General features: G+C 42.0%; 2 protein-coding genes across 3 annotated transcripts in view; one reads left to right on the forward strand and one right to left on the reverse strand.

Moving 5' to 3' along the window:
- gsap (gamma-secretase activating protein) overlaps nucleotides 1-12,162 on the reverse strand; it is a 61,792-nt gene that overhangs the window by 6,164 nt on the left and 43,466 nt on the right. The window contains exons 26-29 of one of the 2 annotated variants that reach the window (XM_033614685.2): nucleotides 11,715-11,785; nucleotides 11,378-11,472; nucleotides 8,876-8,995; nucleotides 2,897-2,958 (exon numbers count right to left, since the gene is read on the reverse strand). In XM_033614685.2, the coding sequence (XP_033470576.1) occupies nucleotides 2,897-2,958; nucleotides 8,876-8,995; nucleotides 11,378-11,472; nucleotides 11,715-11,785 (348 nt within the window). The remainder of the gene's footprint in view (nucleotides 1-2,896; nucleotides 2,959-8,875; nucleotides 8,996-11,377; nucleotides 11,473-11,714; nucleotides 11,786-12,162) is intronic. The other variant, XR_013490437.1, reaches the window with a different exon arrangement.
- Nucleotides 5,146-8,409, forward strand: LOC144461806 (type-1 angiotensin II receptor-like). Its single transcript, XM_078165437.1, has 2 exons — nucleotides 5,146-6,289; nucleotides 7,089-8,409. The coding sequence occupies exons 1-2, from the start codon at nucleotides 5,888-5,890 to the stop codon at nucleotides 7,647-7,649; spliced, it is 963 nt and encodes a 320-aa protein (XP_078021563.1). The 5' UTR covers nucleotides 5,146-5,887; the 3' UTR covers nucleotides 7,650-8,409.

The following is a 12,162-nucleotide window of genomic DNA, read 5'->3' on the forward strand; positions in this document are numbered from 1 at the left end:
CAAACAGCAGAGTTTATATTTTAGGCATGTAGCTCATGTTATGAAAAAATTAATCCCTAAAGCAAGTGAACATCTGTCCCTTTCCATTTTGCCAACTGGAACTGGGAACCATTATGGAGGAGCTGACTGCTAATGAGAGATTGCAGAGAAATTCTATTTCTCAGCTTTGTGACACGCACACAATGGTGATAAATAACTGTGTTTAAGCAACACAGGTGTGACTGCTTTCCGTCCAGCTTCAAACGCGCTGCCAAGTTCTACAAAGCTGCTGGATGACTTCAAGGATTACGCTATTATCAGAGGTGAGAAGAAACAACACAACCGACTGCTGTCATGACCCTGGGTTTTATTTTGTAGATTCTCTGCTCATGTCGTGTTTTCCCGCCTGTTTTCTGTCATACCTGTCTCGTTAGTCCCTCCCTGTTCCCAGAGTCTTCTCTTCACACCTGTTATTTATTAGTTTTGTTTGCTCCACCCTAGTGTTCCCCTCCACACCCTTGTTGTTAGCCAATCCCCATTTCCCTGTGTCCACCTGCTCCAGCTGTGTCTTGTTCTTGTGATTAGTTTCCTGTGTGTATATATATATACCTGTGTGTTTCCCTTTGTTCCTTGTCATTTCATCTTTGTTCATTCCTGCGCTCATCTCTGTGTTCTTGGTGTCGTTCCCTGCTCTGTTTCCTGCCTGGTGTCTTCTGTTCTGTTTGTTCTTTTTTTTTTTACCTGAGGTCATCGTGTTATCCCAGTTAGTTTTGGTTCTTCTGTCATTTGGACTTTCAGTCATTTATACCATGATATACTTCTCTGTCTACACTTTGATTCAGAGAGCGTTTCTAGATAAAATAACCATGAGATATCAGATATCAGGATCCCCTTCAGGCGTCATGAAATAAATCTGAAGGATTGAACCCATAACCTGTTGACGTATGCAACATGTGTCGAGGGGTCGAGTAAACTCTACTTTGTTGTAATGGGCTAAAAGCTTGGGAGAAAAAGTAACTTTAGTTAAACTTGTAAGAATATTTCCTCTCTTATAAGTCCATTGTGTAGGAATTAGGGAGATATATTGAAAGAAATGGAGCATAAAAGTCATAACTATGTTTCATTAGGGTATAATCACCTGACACTAAGGCTGCTTTCAGACCTAGAGTTGTCTTGCTTTGGTTTGAATAAGGGACTAATGTTGTTCCAAAGTTGCATAATTGCCTAGAGTTGGTTCGTGTTCTCACAGCAGCATTTACAAGCGGACCAGATCAAATGCCTTGCGTGAGAAAGCTGCTCTTGATTGGTCAGAATTTCCATGTGGGAAAAATCCAGGAAGTAAACAAAACGTTTAAGAAGAGTACACTTGCAAGATAAATGTGACACTTTCTAACGTCTAATGAAGTGCACATTAATAATCCTCCAGGACTGTAACATGCTCATGTTTAACCCAAACAATGTGTCATGTGACTGCAGTTGGTTCAGATCAGGGTCGGAACACGTTCTCACCACAAACGAACCACACCAGAGTTCGTTTGTAACCAGGCCGAGACCACCTCTTCAAGAAGGTCTCGGTCTGGTTGTTATGATGTACACCCTAGCGTGATTGCTGTGTTCACACCTGCCCAAACGAACTGCACTTAGGGGGCAAACGAACCTGAGTTTGATTGAACCGAAACAAACAGGGCAGGTGTGAAAGCACCCTAAGAATTGTCTGTTTTCATCACCTCAGAATGAACTGTTTGTGTGTACATACAGAGCAGATCCCCTCCCACGGATTCTCCCATGATGTTTCTACAGTAGCCCAGAGGAGACAAACCAAACACTGGCTCTGGATAGGGCTATTTCGCATCTATCGCCACTGTAGTTCTGCTCCATGCTTGGGATGCCACTAAATCCTACACACTAGCCACACACGCATCTGCGCAAATATATCGACAGTTGCTAGTTGTAAAATTTAACATATCGCCCGACTCAGTGTAAATATTTGTAAATATGTAAATAAACTTATCTTGACATTAGAACTAGCTTACGTGGTGCGATATGAAAAAAAAAAAATTAAAATCGCCACATGATTTACATCATAACTCAGCTCAGTTTGATCTTATATTTATTTGTTGCTGCACAAATGTGAAGTATAGTGTGAGGTTTACTGGAATTCCACGGGGGTTAAAGATGTATACGGTGAGAATTATGGGGGTGCTGCTGGGTTCAGCCAAGATATAAATTCTCAACAGTTTGCCAACATCTCCTGTTTTCTAGCTCTGTGGGAGAGCTTGTGTGTGTGTGTGTGTGTGTGTGTGTATTGTACCTGCAAAATCTCTCTTGCCTGCCAAACTCACCCAACAAATGTCTGATGGGCAGGAAATAGAACAGAGACACTAAACACTCGACATTCCTCTGACCACAATGCAGACGGAAAACACACACACACACACACACACACACACACACACACTCACACGCACAGCTACAGAAGAAATATACTGTATCCACACAGGAACACGTGGAAGTTACACAAGAGTTAGGGACACACATAAGCACACACGAACTCCGCAGACAACTACCTCCAATACCCCCTCCCCAACACACACACTTACACACACACACACACACACACCAGCCAGTTACACAAGTGCTTTGTGATTGGCTTGAGGGGGGCTTGAGAGAGATGAGACCTAAAATAACTTCAAACTCTTAATTGGACCAGAATGGGGAAGTTTGGGGAGAGAACCGCTGGAGAAAAGATCAAAACTTCCCCCTCACTAATAGATTATAATAGCCTCATGCATTGTTTTACTGGCTACAGTCCTCCGAGTTTGTGCGCTCAACATGTCATCGTTTGGGTGGCAGACTCATCTAAACGACTCTTGGACGTGCACAAAAACCTCATGTTTGGCCGCACACGCAGAAGTACCTCAGGGAGTCTCTTAAGTATGCTGAACTTCAGTCTCTCGCTGACATCACTGTTGTCCAAATCTAAACACAAAGACAAAAGAGAGGAGACATGGTACTAATTACTCATGTGAACACACATCTTGGGGGGGGGGGGGGGGGGGGGGACAAATAATGCAGTGTCATACTTCTCTACTACTCTCTAGTCTAGTCTGTATGTCTAAATCAAATATTTGAAAGGAAACATGGGATTAAAGAGTTTTTATTTTCTCTGTTTCTGGAGACGTGAAATAAATGCAAATAAAATCAACAAAATCCCACATTGCTTTAACCCTTCTTCCCATATGCTGATATCCGTGGATAAGAAAGCATTAGAGGGATATTTTACTTTTATAGAAAACAGACAATGTTTTGAGGCTTCGCAAACGATCCCCCGAGCGCAGCGGATTCTGAGTCAGCACCACTTTCTTATTCTGGCTTCAAGAAATTTCCCGGGTGTATTTTTTGTTTTGCAGTGAGATCTGTGATCCATTCAGAAAAGGAAGCAGAGGAGCAGAGAGCCCTCTGACATCCTTTGATCCGGCATCTTGCTTTAGCAGCTCCTGAATGACTCCCTGGTGCTAACAGGCATTCTGGGAGATGGAGTTCATTGTGCAAGTTATAAAGAGCAAAAACAAACCTGGCGAAACAGACTCAAAATGCAACAGAAGAAATGTTTAAAATACCAGTTTTGGTGCCATAATCACAGCGGGAAATGCCACCAATATCTCTCTAAAAAACAACCATTTTTGTTATTTGTTGGTCTCGAACAGCGGTATGCAGCTTAGCAACAGCCCAACAATCCAACAAACTCCCCACCTCCCACTGACAGAAGGCATTTTCAGACTGGAAAAACAATAAACTTATTTATTATTATTCATCTGTATTAAGTAGTTTTCATAATTAAGGTAAATTGCTGCGAAAACAAATCTGACATATGGGCAGCATTTCAGAATCTCGAAACCAAAAAAGATATGTTTGTGTGTGTTTGTAATGAGGCAGAAATTGTCCACCTGCCAAGCCAATTGCCCAGGATAAAATAGTAGAAACTGACATAGATATATATACTTTATTTGATTAATCCCTGGGGAGACGTGACGCATGAACACCCTCACTTCAAAGTCCCGAAACATCCTTTTCTCTCACTTTGAAGTTGGAAACCATTTGGACTGGGGCCTTTAAATAATCTTTTCATCTTTGTGGATCTTTGTTTGTTCTCCTCATGAGAAAGAACCATGTAAACTACAACAAGATCAAGAGTGACAAGGATATTTTAGTTTTGTTGATCTCAGTGCCAAGTCATGATGTGTTGGCCTTTGATAAATGTACTTTCCATGGTATGAAATCCACACCAAGATACACAAAGTAAATGGTATCAGTGTTTTTGAGTGAGGCACTGAGGCCCCATGGTAGCTGATCTTAAACTCTGACCTCTCTGTACATAATACTATACTATATAACAATAATAAAAGTACGCAAAGAAAAGCAGATATGTTCGGCCTATTTCATTTGTTAAACTGGTAACATTAACACACAAACACAACAGCTGCTGACATGCTCTGTTAGTGGTTACAGCTCTGTGGTGTGACCTGCTTTTACAGATTGACAGGTCATATGTTCGTCATTCTTCAGCAGCAACCTTTAATACTGTTGCACCATATTGTGTCTCTGCACATGCAGGTGTCAAGTCGAACCACCTCAACTGACTCCTTTCAACTAAAGGAGCAGCAGCTCTACTCAGAGCTCTGACTATCCAAGCTCCTTACCCTATCTCTAAGGCTGAGCCCAGCTACCCTTCTGAGGAAATGAATTTCCGCCGCTTGTACCCACGACCTCATTCTTTCAGTCACTACCCAGAGCTCAAGACCATAGCTGAGGGTTGGGACGTCGATGGACCAGTAAATTGAAAGCTTTGCGATAAACGCAGTTAAAATTCTAAGAGAACATGGACTAGAGACCATCTTACAATGGGATCTACAGCGGTCCACGACTTAAATCGAATGTTGCCAGCATCGTAAAGTGGGGCGGGCAATGGCCCCATCTTCAAACTCGGCCTTCAATCTGATCTCAACTACACCTATAAAGTTTCGTGACATTATTGCATTGACAAAATCTGTCCACAGACAGACAGCCAGCCATATAAACACCCCAAAATGGTGTCTGTGGTAGTTTCTGCTACAGTTGGTGTCACCTGGACCACATCGGTAATGATGACACGCACACACACACACACACACACTCACAAGGTGATAACAATACCAGCCATGATAATGAAATACAAAATAATGAATTGAGCTACATCGTTTCATTATTTACCGTTTTATATATTTACATAATGTATTCACACTCAGCATTATTTCATAATGTCTCATCTACCTATTTTGTACTGTGGGGCTCCATACTGGAGCTGTTCACATCTGTTCGTCAGACTTCCTTTCCTGTGGGTTTTGGGGAGTTTCTGGGGTATTTCAGAGTTGTTCCTAACAGGTGTGGTATAGTATCAGACACCTATGAGACTGTTGTAATGCTTAAAGATGACTGGATGCTGAGCAGCTCCAAGATTAAGAAATACAAATGGTGCAGCTTTGTGAGTTTTAGATGAAAGTGAACTAACAGCCACATTAGCAGCTCTGTGTGGTTGTACTTGAAGCTCCAGTCACTTTAAATCTGCCTCAACTTCAAATATTCCGTATGTGGTATTTCAACATGGAGCCACAAAAGGATCTGAGTTGTTACTGTACAAATCAAAGACAAACTAGATATACTGTAGTTTTGAAGGCACTAAAACCAACTTCTCAGTAACTGTAAACCTTCCCCTCATAGACCAAGACCGCTAGTGTGGGCACGTATAAATATGACGCTGGTTTCACAGAAACTGTATCCAGGGCATTCAGCCTGAGCTCGACACCAGAAGAAGCATTTCTATCTGTCAGATTTGCTCTTTTTCATCTTCCTCCTTTATTCCCCATCCACGATGACTGCTGACAGCAACTTCAACACCTCCTGCTCCCTTAACTCCTCCATGAACAACTGCTCCTCCTCAGAAATGTCTCCGACCTCCAGCCTCTATCCCTGGTACATCGTCGCAGGTGTGATGATCTCAGTCAGTTGCGTGCTTGGTATCCCTGCTAACATCACCGTGATAGTAAAACTCAGTAAGCAACTGCGTGGCTCCACCATGTCGCAGCGCCTCTTCTTCAACCTGGCAGTGTCGGACCTCCTCTGCCTGTTCTACTTGACCGCTGGCATGGTCATTTTCTTCAATGGTATACATTTGACAGAAGGAGTCTGTCCACTTCTCTTTTACTTCTTCTTTTTCTGCATCACCTCCAACTCAAACATTCTGGTGCTGATAAGTATTCAGAGGTACTATCAGGTAGGTAACTCAAATTCTGTAATATATATATAGGAAAAATAAGACACAAGTAGCACTGCAGATTTAGTCTGAAGCAGTGGGAACAAATGCAGATAAAAATGTCAAAGATTGTGACCCTGTTTTTGATCATTAATGCTGTTTCTCATAGCAACAGACACAAATCAGATGAAGGAACATCAGCCTTCAGAATGCCAGTGATAGTTTGGGTTTACAATTCAGACATGTTTATAAGAGAAAAGCAAAAGATAAAAGTAAGTGGCCAACTAACAGCAAGAGAGAGAAACTGAAACTTAATTTGGTACTGTATTTAAAGGAACACAATTAACTTTAAGGCGATGCATTTACATGCATGGTATACTGCCAAGATGCCTCTTATATGTTGTATGAAATTGGTTCCCAATTTGAAACACGCTGAAATGATGGCCTTGAGACCCTGGTTGATCAAACTAAATCCAACCTGCAAAATTTGTGTTAGATAATCGGCAAAACACGACTCTACCACAGGGCTGTAGGCTACATAGGAGTCTTAAAATGTTGTCTTGTTGTGTTATTGGGAGCCAGAATAGAAGGAGTCATGGCTCAAAACTTAAATTTTATCACATAGCTGACCTTTCTCCCTAGCTGGGAAAAAAGGTCATTGACTAACATATTTAGTCATATTTTTCATTAGCAAAATTTACACCCCTGCAGACACACCTTAAACATTTTTTTTTTGCAGATGATACACAAGTTTTTCTTCCAGTTCCACTTCTAAATGCAAATACAAAATCAAACTAAAAGTGTCCATTTCATTTGTCAGATTCTTCACCACAAGAAATGGTCCAAGCTGAAGCGGATATGGCAGCGTGTTTCACTGTTTGCTGTGTGGATGCTCGGAGCCCTGGTGGCTCTTCCAGCTGTGTTTTTACTAAGAGAGGTGGAAATCGTGGACGAGTGGACTGACGGTCGCTCCTGCAAGAATAAGAGGATTGAGCCCGTGCTCGAAACAGTCTACATCTCATTTATGGTTTTCAGCCAGCTTGTCGTGTTGTCCTTCTACCTGCTACTTGTTAGAGGGGTCAATCGAGCTCAAATGCCTGCCAAGAAACAGGACAAAACGAATAAACTTTTCATGCGAATAATCGCCGTCTCTCTGGTTTTTGGCTTTTCTCCTCTCGTTCTTCGCACAATGTATGTGGCTGCACTTTTCACGGAATCAGACAGACTGCTTCGAGTCAGTAAGATGCTGACGTTTGTGGAATGTTTATACTTTTTCAATCCCTGTCTGAATCCATTCCTGTATTTCTTCGCGTCTCGGCATTACAGAAAAGAAGGCGACAGAAAGAGAAGGTGTCTCCTCATGCCACTTAATGACGTCTAATACATGTTCAATCGCAGTCCAGTTGTTGAGGTTTGTTTTCAGTTTTGTGATTTATCATTTCATGTTTGATTTGTTACCCCCCTGTGTCACTTGTTTAAGATTCCCCACTTCCTGCCCTCCTGTGTTTCCCACCTGGGTGATTAACTACCCCACCTTGATTAGTTTCACCTGGCTTTCATTACCCTCTCTTCCTTGTGTATTCAGTGTGTGTCATTCCTTTTGTCTGTGCCAGTTGGTCTTCACTGTTCTGGTAAGCGTTCCATCATCTATACCGACTTCTGAAATCTTCAAGTAAAGACTTTAATTTTTCCCACCATTATTATCGCTTGTACGTCCAGATAATATTGTCCCTGCATTATGAATGGTTTCATGTTTTATACTTCTTCAGACTAACTGATTGATTGTCTTGATTGATCAAGTTCAGATAAACTTGATCAAGTTAAGTACAAAAATTTCTGTAAATGTTTTTGTTGTTTTTAATTTTACTGCTGTTGCCTCTTAATTTGTAAGTTTGTGCTTTAATTTTTACAGCATGTCATGGAACCTTTAAACAATGATTAAATGTTTTTTTAATGTTGTTTCTTTGTCGTATTTTGGACAACCTGAAATCTTGATCAGATGGTGGCGCTATATAAAAAGTTATGAAACAACTTATCCTGAGAGGAACGTGAATGTCTGCCATCCCAAGTGCTATCAATGTGCTTCATAGCAAATAGCACTCTGGCTGTATTCATTGAACTTCCTTTGCACTCTTTGTACTTTGCAGTCTTGTACATGTGTAGCTACATAGTATGGTATGAATTTCCATTTCCTTGCTCTAGCTCTGTTGATTAATGGCTTTAATGTGTCGTTGATGATGTTCTTTGTATTTTGATTTTAGGTTTTTATGTGAACCCTGGCAATTAAATAAATTTCCCCTAAGCGAACAATAAAGGCAACCTTGAACCTTGTCTTTACCAAATTTAACAGCAATCCATCCAATAGTTGTTGATAGATATCATTAAAAAGCGAAACTAAATAAAAATTCAGGGGATCACTAAAGTCACTGAGATCATCCTCTGGGGAGCACGAGCATACGTGCAAAATTCAATGGCAATCCATCCAAAAGTCATTGAGATATTTCAGTCTGGACCAAAGTGGTAGATGATGAAATTATAGTATTTTTCTTGTAAAACTTCTCACACATGCAAAGCAAGGTTTAGCAGTGTGTGTGTGTGTGTGTGTACCTGTCATGAGCCGAGACACAAAGGTTTCAGTGAGCTGCAGGAAGCCGTGGTCAATGTACTGTAGAAAGGTGTGATGAGGGAGGCACCGCACAGCAAACACCGCTAACAGGGTGTGATAGCCTGGAGAGAGACAGAGGGAGAACGGCAGAGAAAAAAAGGAAGAAAAGGAGACTTTAGCTTTTGATGTTCCTGAAAAAACAACAAGTGTAATAAAAGGTAAAACAAGAGTCCACAGCCATGCTGATGGCTGTGTGAGATTGGATTAGACACAGCTGTGTTTGGGCTTAAAGAGGACCTATTATGCTCATTTCCAGGTTCATACTTGTTCTAGTGGAAACCTAAAATACATGTTTACATGCTCAAATGTTCACTTTATTTTCATACTCATGCTGTCTGCGCTGGAACACTTGTATTCACCCTCTGTCTGAGGAGGCTCTGTTTTAAGCCGGGCTCAGACTGCAGGAGTGTTGGACTGATTTCACCCTGATTCACCCCCTCCGACAGTCGAAGGAGAAATCCAGTCTGGGACATTGGTTGGTGCTGCTGTTCAGCCCAGATTATCTGGTTATCTGAGAGGTTTACAGATCCAATCTTAAACTGCTCGCAGGCTCTGGGGCAGCCCCATTAATTTTGAACATGTTTCATATTTAGGATTTAAAATCTGGATGATTACAGTTATGATAGTGTGTGCTTGTTTGAGACAAGACGTAAGAAAATCTGTGAATTTTCTCTCTACGTGTGTGATGCAACCCAATTTCAAAATCAGTTAGGATTTTAAAACTCCTGTAGTCTGAGCCCGGTTTTAGCGTCTGTCCTTTTGAGCTCCCCTCCCAAAAACAAAAGGCCAGTGTGCTCTGATTGGTTTGTATCTCCATGTAATCTGTGCTCTATCTCAGTGTGTCTGCACCATCATTGCAGCCGGGGGAAGACTGTAAAGGAGTATAGCTGCAGATTGTAACATTGAAAATCACCAACAAAGGTTCCCCTCGAGGTTATTAAGGGTAAAATTGAGAGATGGCCTGAATTGCTGTTGGGGTCCTGTCCCATTGCACAAAAATTCTGGTCTGCCGTACATGAGAAGACCAAAATGATCCTTAAATTAGACACCTCATTTTGCTCATACGTGTTTGTTCTGGGTGATCCTGGTTCTCCCAACTGGGTACTGTGGCTGCACATGAGGGGCTCTCCTTTGGGCTCATTTATCAGGTGGAGAAGAACTTCACACCTCTCTTAGACATCTCCTTCATTAAAGGTCCCTGATGTAACTATATGATAACATACTGGATCAGATCCTTAAAAATGATTTAGAAATGTGTCATGTGACATTCAGCATGCACGCTGAGCTGCCAACTCAACTTAACCACAAACTGTTGCAGCTGCTGCGGCGACAATGTGAGCTCTGCAGTGGGGATGGTTGTGAGTGTCAGCCTTCCACACACACAGTGACAGGGCTAACTGTTAGCAGCACACAGCTAACGTTACCTAACGGTCATTAATGAGTTTAACAGCGGAGTCGAGCTGTTTCTATGTCGATGTGAGGTTCGTTAGGACCACTTAATGGCTTGATGTTGGATGTTAGCCGCTGCTGCTGTGTTAGCTTGTGCTAAGCAGGCTGGCGTTGAACTGATCATACACGGAGGATAGCAGCTAAAGAGATGGCAGCAACAGAAAGTCTGCTGATCTGGCAGGAAGTCAGAACAGTTGAGGATTAGAACCCCGGTGCAAAAAGGACTGAATTCAGGTTATCGTTTGACTTGACCAAAAACATTTCATTACTACTTGGTACTGGGTTATTCCGGTCGATACTCAGTTCTAGTCCCTTTTAATGCTAACGTAATTATGCTAACATGTTCACACTGACTTTATTGAAGCTGTTGTTCAGCAGGTATAATGTTTCCCTACACTGTCTTGGTTTACTTGTTAGCATGCTAACATTTGCTAATTAGACAGATTAGAAGATAAAACAAAAAATGAAGCTACTTACTGTTACATAAGTGTAAACCTGACTGCACAACTCCTGACTGTGATGTGTATTTTTTTTTTACTTTTATATACCTAAGGGACACAGACTCAGTCTACCTGCTGTTTTACAGCTTCACACCCAATGTACACACATTTACACCTGCAGCCTCTGTGGTGTTGAACGTGCCTCCTTGCTTCAGGGCATCCCTCATTTCCCCCCTCTCGTTCGCGGGCAGTTTGGGATTCTAACCCACAAACTTTTCCTCACTGGCGACTAAAATCATTGAATTGTGTAACGGGGGGGTTTATACTGCAAACACTAGGAAAATAAATTCAAATTATTGAAAATGTATTCACACTCTGCTTTACCCATGTCTGCGCTATGCTAATGTTTAACATATTTTTGGTTACATTAGTGCTGAAGAGAGCGGCTCTGTTGTCCCTCAGTGCAAACACACATTGTTATTCTGGGTGAGACAGACACACACTGGGTTATAACAACTACAAGTCTACGTGTGTGTGTGTATGTGTGGATAGTACCAGGTGGAAGGGGGAGGCAGAGGCTCCTCGTGGCTTCCAGGATTCGAAACATGAAGTGAAACACGGACCACTCGGCCGGACTGCCCTGCTGTGTGCTGGAACACACACACACACACACACACAGAAAAATTCATGGTAATGTTACGTAACGTGAGCACACACGTGAAGAGGGGTCACTGACAGTTTGCACATGTGGACACATACACACAGCAGGTAGTGATGGAGGGTCTGGAGCACACATGCGTGATGATGAACACACACACACACACACACACACACTCACTCAGCACTTAATACTTTACATTAGTTAGAAACTTGATAAGGGAGGGCTACTCACAAGCACAAAACACGAGGGCCAAGTTTGTATTTCAGCCAGACTGATTCCAGCATGTGTCTGATGAGCTCCAGCTAAACACACACACAGAGACACACACATGTTAGTGCTCAGGGAGGGAGGTGCTCGATTAGATTCAAACAAAACTGTCTGAAACACCTGATTCAGACATTTTTCTGCCATGACGATGTTTTTTTCGTGGAACTGTACATTTGTTCTACAATCCTCACTTCCCTTTCTTTTTTCCTACTTCCCATTTTCATTTCCACCGAACAAGAGCAACGCACTGGAACATGTTTCAGCATGAATACACTCATGCTCACCCACATCATTTCACCACACATCTGTCAGCACACACGAGATCAATCGAATGCACTTGACTCATGTTAAACCTGTCTGTTACGTGCTGGTACACACACACACCCACACAAGCACGTTACACACTCCCTTC

This window comes from Epinephelus lanceolatus, chromosome 23 (assembly GCF_041903045.1).
Source record: "Epinephelus lanceolatus isolate andai-2023 chromosome 23, ASM4190304v1, whole genome shotgun sequence".
NCBI classification, from domain to species: Eukaryota; Metazoa; Chordata; class Actinopteri; order Perciformes; family Serranidae; genus Epinephelus; species Epinephelus lanceolatus.

Coding starts and splice junctions, on each gene's coding strand:
- LOC144461806 (XM_078165437.1), top strand. CDS start 5,888: ATGACTGCTGACAGCAACTTCAACACCTCCTGCTCCCTTAACTCCTCC. Junction 6,290..7,088: donor GTATTCAGAGGTACTATCAG/GTAGGTAACTCA, acceptor TTCATTTGTCAG/ATTCTTCACCACAAGAAATG.